Here is a 12812-nt window from a genome sequence, read left to right on the forward strand (position 1 = left end):
CCCATCTCTGGACCCGCCCCCCAATTTATCCAATTTTGAAGTTCTGATCCCCTCCCTGTAGTCACATGACTCTATTTTGGGCCCCTGGCAACCTGCTATTTGCAGTGCTCCCCTAGTCAGGTGGCCATAATTTACAGTGTTTTTGCCAGAAACAGGAAGTAACTGTTCACAAAAGTTATAAAATGAATCAGGTGATGTAACCTGCTTTACTACCATCATGACTTTTGGTTGTCAGGCTCAATTATAGTTGTAAGTTGAAGACTGTTGGGATAATATAGCTTACAGCAAAGTTCCCTTATGGTGAAGATAAAAAGGACAAAAGCATACAAGTATTAAAATATTTGGAAAGAATCAAGAGTTGGAGTTACTGCTAGCCATCTGTCTGTCCGACATAGGGTTGGAAATATCGCTGCCACAATATTAATGATTTCCTGTTTCAGATTTAAATAATTAAAAGCATAGATATCTGTCATCTTAAACATGCTGTTTTCCAAATATATTGGGACAACAATTCTCCTGGACCATCCTAACCGGAATTTCTCATTGCTTATTCTTTACATCCTGAGGGCCATTGTAAAGTAAAGCTTTCTTCAGGAAGTAAAAGTCTTCTCAATATTTGAGAAGAAGCACAGGGTAACTCTATTCTATTAGGCTATGTATTGCCAGGTTTATATCCCTGCCTTTTATCAATAAACCTAAAGTAGCATATAAAGCAACCCTTGTATTTCCCTACAGCAACAAGCAGTTGGAAATTTGGGGCTCAGAACCCCAAGATTCAATGAGGTTTATTTCCTTCTTGCAGCCTTAATCAGGAAGTCACAAAAGTCAAATTATTTATTTACTAACTATCTCCTAGAACAGGGATGCCCAACCTTTGACAGCTTTAAGACTTCCTCAGCCAGTCATGAATTCTGGAAGTTGAAGCCCACAAGTCTTAAAGGTACCAAGGTTGGACCCTCTTGTCCTAGAATGACGGTTCTGAAGCTGTGATTAGTGATGGGCGACCCGAACTTGCACAATTCAATCCATACCGAATTTTGTGGTGTTCGGTATGCCGAACACGAACCCGAAATTTTTTCAAACTTTAGGCAAAGTTCGGGGTCGTGTTCGGCGTTCGGAGCTTTGATGTCACCGGCAGGTTGCTAAGGACGCCAAGGTGATCACTTCCTGGATTCCATGGAATCCAGGAAGTGATCACCTTGGCGTCCTTAGCAACCTGCCGGTGACGTCAAAGCTCTGCCCCCAGAATCTCTTCGTGGGAGGGATTCCCTGTTCAGGTTCGAGTTCGGGTTCGGTTCGGGTTCGGCCGAATTTTGCGTAAAATTCGTCCGAACTTGCCGAACCCGAACACCATTGGGTTCGCCCATCACTAGCTGTGATCCATTTTGGACACATACTGTAAATTTGAGGTACCTTGGTTGAAGAATTGTTGCCCATTGATGCACTGTTTTGCCTAGTTAAAGGTTACAGAATAGTATATAGCTGGATAGATAATGTAGTGGTGGGTTAATAATAAAAGACTCTTTGAGTTAGCTGGCACCATATGATTAGTTGAAAACTGCTTTTGTCAAGTAAAAGGTGGTGAGCTGGTTGCTTGGCTGTTTGGTTACTACAATATTAGTGACACATATCATGTGCCATGTGAATTTCCATGCCATGAAGAACAAACTCTGAGCAGCTTCTTTTGGTTTCAAGAGCTTTGTGGCCTGCGTCATGCTGCCAGGCATTCCTTATTAAGTACTTCATTTTTTTATTTATAGAACTTATATGGCTGTCTCCTTTACACACAATAATCTTATGTAACTCACAATATCAGGCGAAACTGAGTGACTGGCATGCCTTGTTTATATAAATAAGATTAAAAGTACAGAATCTAAAATACCAATAGCAATGTAATACTGAAAAGTGTTTACTGTAAGGCTGAAAAGTGGTTGCAAAGATTGCATAAAATAATTTTTTTGCCTTTTATGTAAATTTTTAAGTTCCAAATAACTTATACACCAAGGCTGAAAAGTGGTTGCAAAGATGACCGTGCTTTGTTTTACTTGTACATTTTTAATGTTTGACATTTAAATGGGTCATCTCGTGTCTCAGTAATATTGTTGAAGATCAAGAAATCTTAAATGAGGAAGCATAGTGATCAAATGTGGAGCAAATTTCTAAGAATAAATACATATTTATTATTGCTGTGAGCCGCCCCGAGTCTACGGAGAGGTGCGGCATACAAATCTAATAAATAATAATAATAATAATAATAATAATAATAATAATAATAATAATAATAATACAAAACAGTGCCAGTGATAATAAAACACTGCATTCATTCATGAAAATTCACATTTTTCATGCCTCCTTTTTGACAGTTATATTGGTATTGCCTAGAGGTTGTCGATATCGTTCTTTCTGATTACAAAAGAGAAATAGTTTGCTAGGAAAATTTATTTCTTCATTGCCTAACTTTTGGCAACTTGTACCATCAGTTGATAATTTCTGGACAGAATGATTGTGAGAATACTGTCAGATTCTAAAACAGGTCACACAGTTGAATCCTAATTTGGAATTAAAATTCATTTATTTTTCTTGGAATTATTTTGCTGCTTGGTACTTATGTTATTGGAAGACACTGATTCTCAATCAGGACCTGTTGAACTGGACCACTAGATTAAATTAGTTGTTTTGATTTGTCAGTGGCAAGCATAATAAAATAGGTTCACCTTTATTCTTGTTATGTTTAGGAATTGCTTAAGATAGTAATCCTGTTTATGAATGAAGCTGTTATTTCTTAATAATAGGGCATGGGTAGACAAACATGTTGCAGGTATATTTTTTCACCCTGTAAGAAGAGCCTTATTTTTGAAGTCAAGAGTATTATTATTTTAATACTTCTATTTTTCTACCTGTGCAGTACCCTTTTTTCTAAATAATTAAGAAGTAGTTAGTTGTTCAGTAATCCCAAAGTTGTTAGTTCTTGTCTTAAATATTCAGGTGATTGTTAAGAGCTAGCCATTATACACTAGAGTTTTGTATGTCTTTTTCATACTCTGATCAAGAAAGCAATATTTTTGCAGATTTTTGTGTTTGGGAGAACAGCATTTCAAGCAATTCCTAAGAAATACCAATATTTTTCTTAGTTAACTCTAATTTTTGAAGTACCTGGTAACTTGCTCTTACTTAGTGCTAAATAATATGCTGTTCAAGAAAGATGGGGAGACAGTTCCAAGTATGTGACAACAATAAGGATTAGACAACGTGTCTGGTACTTTTGCCCTAGAGTCTAGACTAATTGTCTCCCTCTATAATAATGTTTTGCAAATTTGTCAAGTTTAGGATGGGTGGACCTCAACTCCCATGGTCGCTGGGGAACTCTGGGAGTTGAAGTCCACCGATCCTAAAGTTGCCAAGTTTGAAAAACACTGTTCTTCACCATGGCTGTCTCAAGAATTCTGAGAATCAAAATCCACCGGTCTTAAAGGGGCCATTGTTCCCCATCTCTGCTCTAGAGCCTTCCAGATGCATCTTACAGAATTCCTGGCCCTCCCAGGATCCCAACATAAGGAAGATTCTAGATTGCAGAAAGCTGTCTTCAAGAATTTTCTGAGAGTAGCCCGTACTGCTCACATTTGTTTGTTTATTTATTTATTTATTTGATATAATAATAATAATAATAATAATTATTATTATTATTATTTATTAGACTTGTATGCCGCCCCTCTCCGAAGACTCGGAGTGGCTCACAACATATAAAAACAATGCAGCATCATAATTCAATTACTGTACTTTAAAACAGCTAATTTAAAACTCCATTAGTATTAAAATTCAGTCAATGCCATTCACACTACACACATACATTACATTCTTTAGCCAGGGGCCTAGGTCCCAAGCCTGATGACATAAATGTGTCTTAAGGCTTTTGTGGAAGGCAAGGAGGGTGGGGGCAGTGCAGATCTCTGGGGGCAGTTGATTCCAGTTGGCTGGAGCCCCCACAAAGAAGGCTCTTCCCCTAGATCCCGCCAAGCGACATTGTCTAGTTGACAGAACCTGGAGAAGGTCAACTCTGTGGGACCTCACCGGCCATTGGGATACATGTGGCAGGAGGCAGTCGTGCAAGCAATCTGGTCTGATGCCATGTAGGATTTTATACGTCATAACCAACACTTTGAATTGAGTCTGGAAACCAATCGGCAACCAGTGCAGTCCATGGAGTGCTGGAGAGACACTCCACTCATGTGGCTGCGTTTTGCACGATTTGTAGTTTTCAAACGCTCTTCAAAGATAGCCCCATGTCTAATATAATAGATTTATATCCCTACTTTTATTTGGGACATTTTTATTCATATTTATTTTTATTTGAGTGCTCTATCTAGAGCTTCCCTCTTGTTTTTTCCTCACAAAAAGGAAAATATCAGTTGGACCGAAAGAGAGTGACTGCCTCAAAATTATCCAGAACATTACAATTTGGGTTTTCCTGCTCCTAGTCCAACACACAGGCTCTCAGTTCTTTATTATAAGGAATTGGGTCTTTTCCTCAGCAACGTATAATGTCTGAATCATTCCCCGCCCTCCCCAATATATATGTTTGCAGTCTTTCCTTTTATCAGAGTATAACTGAGACTTGTCCTTTTATATATCTTTTTAATGAATCTTTTCTTTTACCTACACTGAGAGCATATGCACCAAGACAAATTACTTGTGGGTCCAATAACATATTCTATTCTATTCTATTCTATTCTATTCTATTCTATTCTAAAGAATTGTCCTCTTCTGCCCAGCAATATTATATCATGCAGCACCAGAAAAAAGAATGGAGCTTTATGCAAAGATATGTGTACACAAATTTACATGATGCGATGCTACATATGATATATGATGTTCTAGGTCACAAATCATGGTTTACAAATCATTAGGGCTGTGCTCACATTACCGTACTATACATGCTAAGGGAGAATTAAAGAAGGCAATTCTGGTGTAAGGAGATGTGAGAACATGACTTGCTCGCCTGTCAAATGTTCAGATGCTTGTGGCTGATCAGCAACTTCTCATATTACAGTTCTTTAATTTTAAATTGGGTAAGAGACCTATCTGACTATGCTTAGTAAAATAGAAAACTTTCAGTGTTTTGACAGCTGCTTTCTGATAATCTGATTTCATATATTTGGCATGATTTTTTTTCATACACACAGAACTGATACATATATAATGTGTATATTTCCCTCTCTCCCTCCCACACAATTTATATTGTTTGGAAGTTTTGTTACTCAGGAACACCTACTGTTACAGCTCATCATATGAAAGCCCACAAAATGTATAGAAACTGAGATTTTCTCTGTAATTGAGGTCACCTTAATTTTTCAGACTTCACTGTGCTCTGTAAGCTCTTTCACATGTATCCTGATGATACATAGGAACCTCTCATGAAGGTTTTGTGTTGTCATAAGAAATGTAAAGGCTCTTTGTTCCATACGATAGTTATGTTCTTTAGGATCCCTTAATAAAACTTTGCAAAAACATGGTTGTTAAAGGTGTGATTATAATGTTGAACTACATGTCAGAAACATGGAATTTACTTTTTCTGAAGGCTTGGGTTTTACTGAGCCTAAATGAAAATATTTCTTCCAAGCAAAAGGAAAACTAAAACTAAATATTAAAGACTGAATGCAAGAAATGTGTGCTTTGTAAATTTGTGAGATTCCTTTATAAGGTTGATATGCAAAGGAGGGCACAGAAAGTCTCTATATGATTTATATTTAATATTTATTATATCTAATAATAAGCAAAGACTGAACTTGTAAATTATCTGGGTCTTTTTTTGTTAAGTTTTAGTTTATTTCCCATATAGATATAGTTTTATATTTGGTTGTTAAATTCACTAGTGCAATATCAAGAGTATTGCATTCTATGTTTTGTGTGAGTGTGTGATTTTAGTGTGATATAAAGCTCTAATATGTATTTTGTGCATAGTTTGTAATCCTACATCAGTGGAAATCGCTTTATATACCTGTTTCACAGAATACACAGTTAAGAAATCTGTTATTTGCACTAACTATATAATGTTGGATGTATGACATTCTCAAATCCCCCCTCCTCTTTTTTCCCCCTTTACTTTTAGACCTGCGGCTGTTATTTTTCAACCAGTTCCTGTCACAATACCCAATTTTATACTGATCCAGTAGAAGTAGTGAAAGACATACCCAGTGGGTCCACTCTCCTTGTTGGTGGTAAGTAGTGAACCTCCACTATTTTCCCCATATAAACTACAGGTAGTTCTCATTTACTGATCTTTTAGCAACTTCAAAGTTACAATGGTGATGAAAAAAGAAATTTACAATTTATCCGTCACATGATCTCCATTGTAGCCCATCTTTGGTGTTCTGTGCCTCAGCTGTGGCTTTTCTTTTTTCCTCCTGTGCAGAGTTGAGAGATTGGAGAGAAAAAATTCAAGAGAGTAAGCTGTTTGCTTAAAAGCAATGCAATCATGGTGGGAAACACGGGTGCGCTATACAACTTACAGTACTTTCTTGAATTTTTTTCTGCTCCAATCTCTTGCCAGGGATAGAAAAAAAAAGCAAGTGATTTCTGTGGGCAATTTCTTCTTTGCCTGACTCCTTTACCAGAGTGAAGAGATTGGAGAGGAAGGGATCTCAAGAGAGTAAGCTGTATAGCTTTCCCTTGTGAGTATACATTTGTATTTATCTGTTATAATTGTAAGCTGCCCAGAGTTTACCCTGTGGTAAGATGGGCGGCCAATACATTTTATAAATAAATAAAACATAATGAATAAATGCAATCACTTTGCTTTCAATTTGTAGAAGAGCAAAAAATATCCAAATCAATTCAATTCAATTCAATTTATTAGATTTGTATGCCGCCCCTCTCCGAAGACTCAGGGCGGCTCACAACAACAATAAAAACAATATTCTAGCGAAAACAAATCTAATATTAAAAGCACATAAAAACCCTATCATATTTAAAAAACAAACAACACATACATATCCAAACATAAATATAAAAAAGCCTGGGGGAAAGGTGTCTCAACTCCCCCATGCCTGGCGGTATAGATGGGTCTTGAGTAATTTACGAAAGACAAGGAGGGTGGAGGCAGTTCTAATCTCTGGGGGGAGTTGATTCCAGAGGGCCGGGGCCACCACAGAGAAGGCTGTTCCCCTGGGGCCCGCCAAACGACATTGTTTAGTTGATGAGACCCGGAGAAGGCCAACTCTGTGGGACCTTATCGGTCACTGAGATTTGTGCGGTAGCAGGCGGTTCCGGAGGTACTCTGGTCCAATGCCATGTAGGGCTTTGAATTGTGACCGGAAACTGATCGGCAGCCAATGCAGGCCACGGAGTGTTGCAGAGACGTGGGCGAATCTAGGAAGCCCCACAATGGCTCTCGCGGCCGCATTCTGCACGATCTGAAGTTTCCGAACACTTTTCAAAGGTAGCCCCATGTAGAGAGTGTTGCAGTAATCGAACCTCGAGGTGATGAGGGCATGAGCGACTGTGAGCAATGACTCCCTGTCCAAATAGGGCCGCAACTGGTGCACCAGGCGAACCTGGGCAAATGCCCTCCTCGCCACAGCCGAAAGATGATGAAATCCTTGCTTTGTACAGATCTCTTTGTTGCTAATCTTTTTGTTCTGCAAGTGAGGACTAAAAAGAAGCAAGCAATTTCTGCAAGCAGTCTCTCCTTTTTTGGAGCCTTGCCTCCACACCTCTCTCCTGGCAGGGTATGATTGCAGAGGAAGAGCAAGGTATTGCAAGAGAGTAAGCTGTTCATGTAGCATGCCTGCGGCTCCCAGCCCTGAGCTATGGCGCAATCCCATTGCTCTTCAATGAGTATAAGATAGTAAGCAGGCACTTGAGCATTCTGAAGGGCAGGGAAGTAATTAGGTGGATAAAATCAGAAGATGCGAAAGTCAATACAAAGGTCTTGTCTCTTTCCAGCTAGAACGCCCAGTCCCAGTCATGTGATTTCCTACTTGGTGACTGCCTCCACCTACTGATGGATTTGGCAGTCTCAGTTAGGGTTGTTAAGCAAGGACTACCAATACCTGTATGTATTTAAATCAGCAGTGGGCTGCACCTAGTACGGCTGGGATCGGGGTTCCAGTAATGGAAATGCATCTTTGCGCCCCTGACATATGCACATGCATGCCCGCATGAGATTTGGCTTCTGCATATGCACCAGAAACGAAATCTCACACGAGGATGCTCTCTTGCGTGAGATTTCACCCATTTTTGGCTTTTTCTGCTTCTGTGCATGCGCAGAAGCAAAGATATTGAAATCTCTCTCACCCATGCGTCATCGCACAAGATTTGGCTTCTGACACATGTGCAGAAGCCAAATCTCATCTGAGGACACACAAGCCTGCCCGCTGGATGCGCGTGCGCCTGTGCCGGTCTCCAGGAGTGTTCCGGTAGTGGCAAAAGGTAGGGACCCTCGACTGATTTAAATCTGTAATTTTCAATGTTTCATGCATGCCTCTATAAGAGATACATGTATATTATGTATACTTGAGGTGCAGAGGTATGTTCTTCCCAGTTTACATCGGTTCTATAGAACCAGTAGTAACTTGGCGGCCTAAGTCACTGGAACCGGCAGCGATCTAGGTCTGCCACGCCTCCGAGCCAGTTCTCTGGGCGGTGCCATAGATGTCGCCAACTTGGTTTTTTGCTTCTGTGCCTGTGTAGAAGCTTTATAGATTAACAGAGTTGGAAGGGACCTTGCGGGTCATCCAGTTCAACCCCCTGCCCAATCAGGAGACCCTACATTTGACCCTACCTAGGATCGAACTCACAACCTCCTGATTGTGAGGCAAGAGCTCCACCTCTAGGCCACAGCAGCTTGCTTTGTTTTAGCACAGTGCACGACGCACAACGCGCCCGCATGGTGCATCCCTAAGCAAACCAGCAGTGAAGAAAAACAGAACACACAACTGCTGAAATGTATGAATGGATGTATGGGGAGCGTTTATAATATTTTGGCTGGTTAAAAAAAGAATCTAAGTAGAGTAAAAACTGGAAATGACTATTGTCCCACTGTCTTTTTCTCAGATAGATTTAGTTTAGTCTATAAAAATCCTTAAAAACTGAGAATGTAAAGGTTTTTAAATAATGGATGCTGTATCCTGAGATCCCAGAAACCGGTGATTCCTTAGAACAGTGATTTTCAACCTTTTTTGAGCCACGGCACATTTTTTACATTTACAAAATCCTGGGGCACACCACCAACCATATATAGAGATTTGAGCTCTTTAAGAAGATGAGCCTTCATGAGGCCATATACAATATAGATAACATTGTGATGCATTGCAATGCATTGTATATCACCCTCTGCATGGGCCTCTTATAAAAAGAAAAAGATCAAATATCTATATACACCATCAGGATAGACATAACCAGCTGATGCTGAGACTTCATGTAATGGTGGCAACATTTACCTCCAGTACTGATCAGGATTAGAAATCGGGACCATGGAGAGGAGTAGCAGCTTCAACTACTTGCCGCAGCTACATAATGACAAGTGGTCGGGATGAATCCTAGAAGGTGATTGGTCAATGAGCGTTCCATGTGCCTCCATTCTTCCTGTTGCTGATAGGTGGAGGGATTATGAGGGGAATGTTTATGTTCAGATGGAGGTGACTGGCGGCAGGCCAGATAAATGGCCTCCGCGGGCCATATCCGGCATGTGGGCCGTAGTTTGGGGACCCATGTTTAATTTTCCCATGGCACACCTGACCATATCTCACGGCACACTAGTGTGCTGCAGCACACTGGTTGAAAAACACTGCTCTAGAAGTTACCATTCAATCATGTCTTGAATATGATAGGTAGAAGAACAATAATTTTGATTTATCTCATTAAAATATTGATGGAAATTAAATCATGGTTTATGTTTTGTTCTAGCTCTATCTTCTAATTTTGTCCTGACACTACTTATTATTGGGGAGTTTCTGGTATCATATTGAAGAGTTACATATGATTGTTCCATCAAATAAGGTTGTTCAACATTGTCCATTCCTCTTCTAAATGGCTTTGATTTCTTCTACAAATTTATGAACAAGAAAATTGCTTCAGCCTGGAAAATTAGAGAAGATAATAATTTAGTAGATTGTTTTATTGTGAAAGTTGAAGTATTACAAGACTCATTCTCAGAAAGATTAAAGCAGTATAAAATCAATATATTAGAAAAGCATGATTGGTTTTAGCAGTGGCAAATCTGCATTCTGAATTCAAATAGCCCTTGATTAATAACCATTTAGTTATGACAGTTATGAAAAGATAACTTTGCAGCCAATGAATTGAATGTACAACCTTTGCAGTTTTGCAAAGAAAAGGAAATCCGAAATAATCTCATAAACAGATTTGTGACCACATGATTTTTCCCTTTGCAACTGCTTCACTTAATAACTAAATTGCAGTCCCAATTATGGTCACTAAATAAAGATTACTGGTAATGTTAATAAATCTATTATAATAATATGGTAATTTCCTTTGCTGTAAAGTTTTGCTTACAAAAACTATCACATTTATTATAACATTTGTCAGTCTTGTGATGTATATCTACCTTTGCAGAAATAGACTGAGATCCAAGGAGTTAAATATCTTTCAAGACTTTTAAGTGTATAACGGTTTACATATTACCAAGAAATTTCCCCCGTTTTTATTTATGATTCAGGTCTTCCTCTTCCCACATTTCATTTCACAGCTTACACAGTTCACAGCTCATTGAATTGCTAGGGTTGGATTATCTATGAGTCTCTGACAGCTGCATGATAAATTATGGTTTTGGGGTGTCTTATTCTGATTATTGGCTAAAAGTTTTGGCTGCTCCAAAATCCAAGTTATAGGATGCCTTTTCCTGAATTGAGAAATGCAGTAGAATTGGGTCAGTGGATTGACGTGGGAGAACGATATTTTCAAAATAGAGTTATTCACTGCTGAACAATTTGTGTCACATAGGTTTTGGGCTCTGTGGAATTCCAGAGAACCTCATAGGAGCTTTGTTGAAGACTGGTGTAAAAGGAATAACAGCTGTCAGTAACAATGCAGGGTAGGTATTCTTCCCCCAATACCAGTCATTAGGATTATTTTAAACATCCCTAGTAATGCTGCACAGGGAAAAGAAATTCCTTATCTTTGCTTTGTGAAGAACCTATTTTGCAATTTTAACTGATGAGGCTACTTTTTTGTTTTTGTTTCGCAAGTTCAATTAAGTCTGAACTTTGGCTGTATTCTTCTCTCTCTACTTATATTGCTGCACCTGTTAATGGCATGACTACCCATCAGTGGTACATAATCATGTCATAAACAGGGCTGCTGTCATTGCTATTGCAGAGGGTAAGTTATTCATTCATTTAAATATCTGCAATAAGCTTCAGTTGGTCACCCATAAAAGTCATGGTTGAAAATAATAAAACATTGGATTACAGAATGCTAGAACATGAAATGCACAAATGCAATAATATTTCAGAGGTTTTTGAAAACTGGTTTAAAACAAGTTGAAAAAAGGTTGATATTTTTTTTGTAATATAAAATCATCACCTTATTATTGTACTTGGTTCTTCAAGTATTAATATGTAAAGTAGAGGGTCTCAAACTGCAATTCAGCAATACAGTGACTTCATAAAATGAATCAGTAAAACATCCATCCCCGTGCGTTTTGATCTTATTGAGCTTATGGTATGGAAGTAAATGAATGCACAATTTTCTGGATACAGATGACAAAATATCCAGATGTCAAGGCTGGGGGGGCTGGATTGACACTGGAAGTAATTAATTGGGAGCTAATAATTTTTTGGGGGGGCAGATTAACTATAAATACTGTACTAACTCAATGCTGTTTTTATTATAACATGAAAATATTCCAAAATGTATTGAAGAAGTTGGTATGGTGAAAAATAAAAATAAAAATTACCTAAAAATTCACAATTTTCTTTAATATTTAATTTTTGATCTCTATATACAACAAGCAGTAATACAATATAGCTGAATAATATAAAACAGTTTAATTTTAAACTACCTCAATAAAATTTAACACTGTATTTTAAATAGGAAGGATTAATTTGTTTCCCCCTTGCAATGTGTAAACCTGACTTTTGTGGCTTATTCAACAAGCCACGATAAAACACTATTTAAGATTGCAAATGGCTAGTGTTATGAATGAGGATTTATTCTTTTTTAACTCAGTTTTTATTTTATTTAAAACATTAAAATACAAACTCTCCCCAATACAATAACAAAACAAAGCTAAACAAGACTACACCAAGGAAGTGCATAAATAAGAGAAAACAAACATATATGTAAATTTCCTCCACCAGTTGATAAATATAATAACTCAAATAATAATAACTCCTTTCCCCTTGCAAAGCAGGCACACAATTTATACATTTCTACACTATTTACCCAAACCACATAGCCTGGCATCTATTTAATATATGAAAACATAGTTAGCAGGTAAAACCAATAGCTAAATTATGAACCAGATAAATATTTCTATGAATTTATCATATGTATACCCATATATTGAAAATACTGATTCTTGGTCAGGGACTTCTAACTAGAATGTTCAAATAATGCTAGGAAGACTTTCACAATAGGAGTTAGCTTTTAAGGTACATCCTGTATTAACCTCTTGTTAATCCTTTGAGGAGTAAGCAAAATCTTTTGGTGTTTTGTCCAAATAATTAAAGCACAGGTGTCTTTTTTATTCCTTTGTTTAACTATGGGAGCATTGCCTTGGAAATAATATAGTGCATTCTTAATTCTGATAATGGGTTACTGCAAAAGTCCTTGTATCATACTAGATAAATGGC

At 38.0% G+C, this 12812-nt stretch overlaps 1 protein-coding gene across 1 annotated transcript in view; it reads left to right on the plus strand.

The window, feature by feature from the left end:
- Positions 1 to 12812, plus strand: part of OXCT1 (3-oxoacid CoA-transferase 1) — a 103608-nt gene that overhangs the window by 2248 nt on the left and 88548 nt on the right. The window contains exons 2-3 of the mRNA XM_070743383.1: positions 6107 to 6215; positions 10960 to 11050. Of these exons, the coding sequence (XP_070599484.1) occupies positions 6107 to 6215; positions 10960 to 11050 (200 nt within the window). The remainder of the gene's footprint in view (positions 1 to 6106; positions 6216 to 10959; positions 11051 to 12812) is intronic.

This window comes from Erythrolamprus reginae, chromosome 2 (genome assembly GCF_031021105.1).
Source record: "Erythrolamprus reginae isolate rEryReg1 chromosome 2, rEryReg1.hap1, whole genome shotgun sequence".
Taxonomy (NCBI): Eukaryota; Metazoa; Chordata; class Lepidosauria; order Squamata; family Dipsadidae; genus Erythrolamprus; species Erythrolamprus reginae.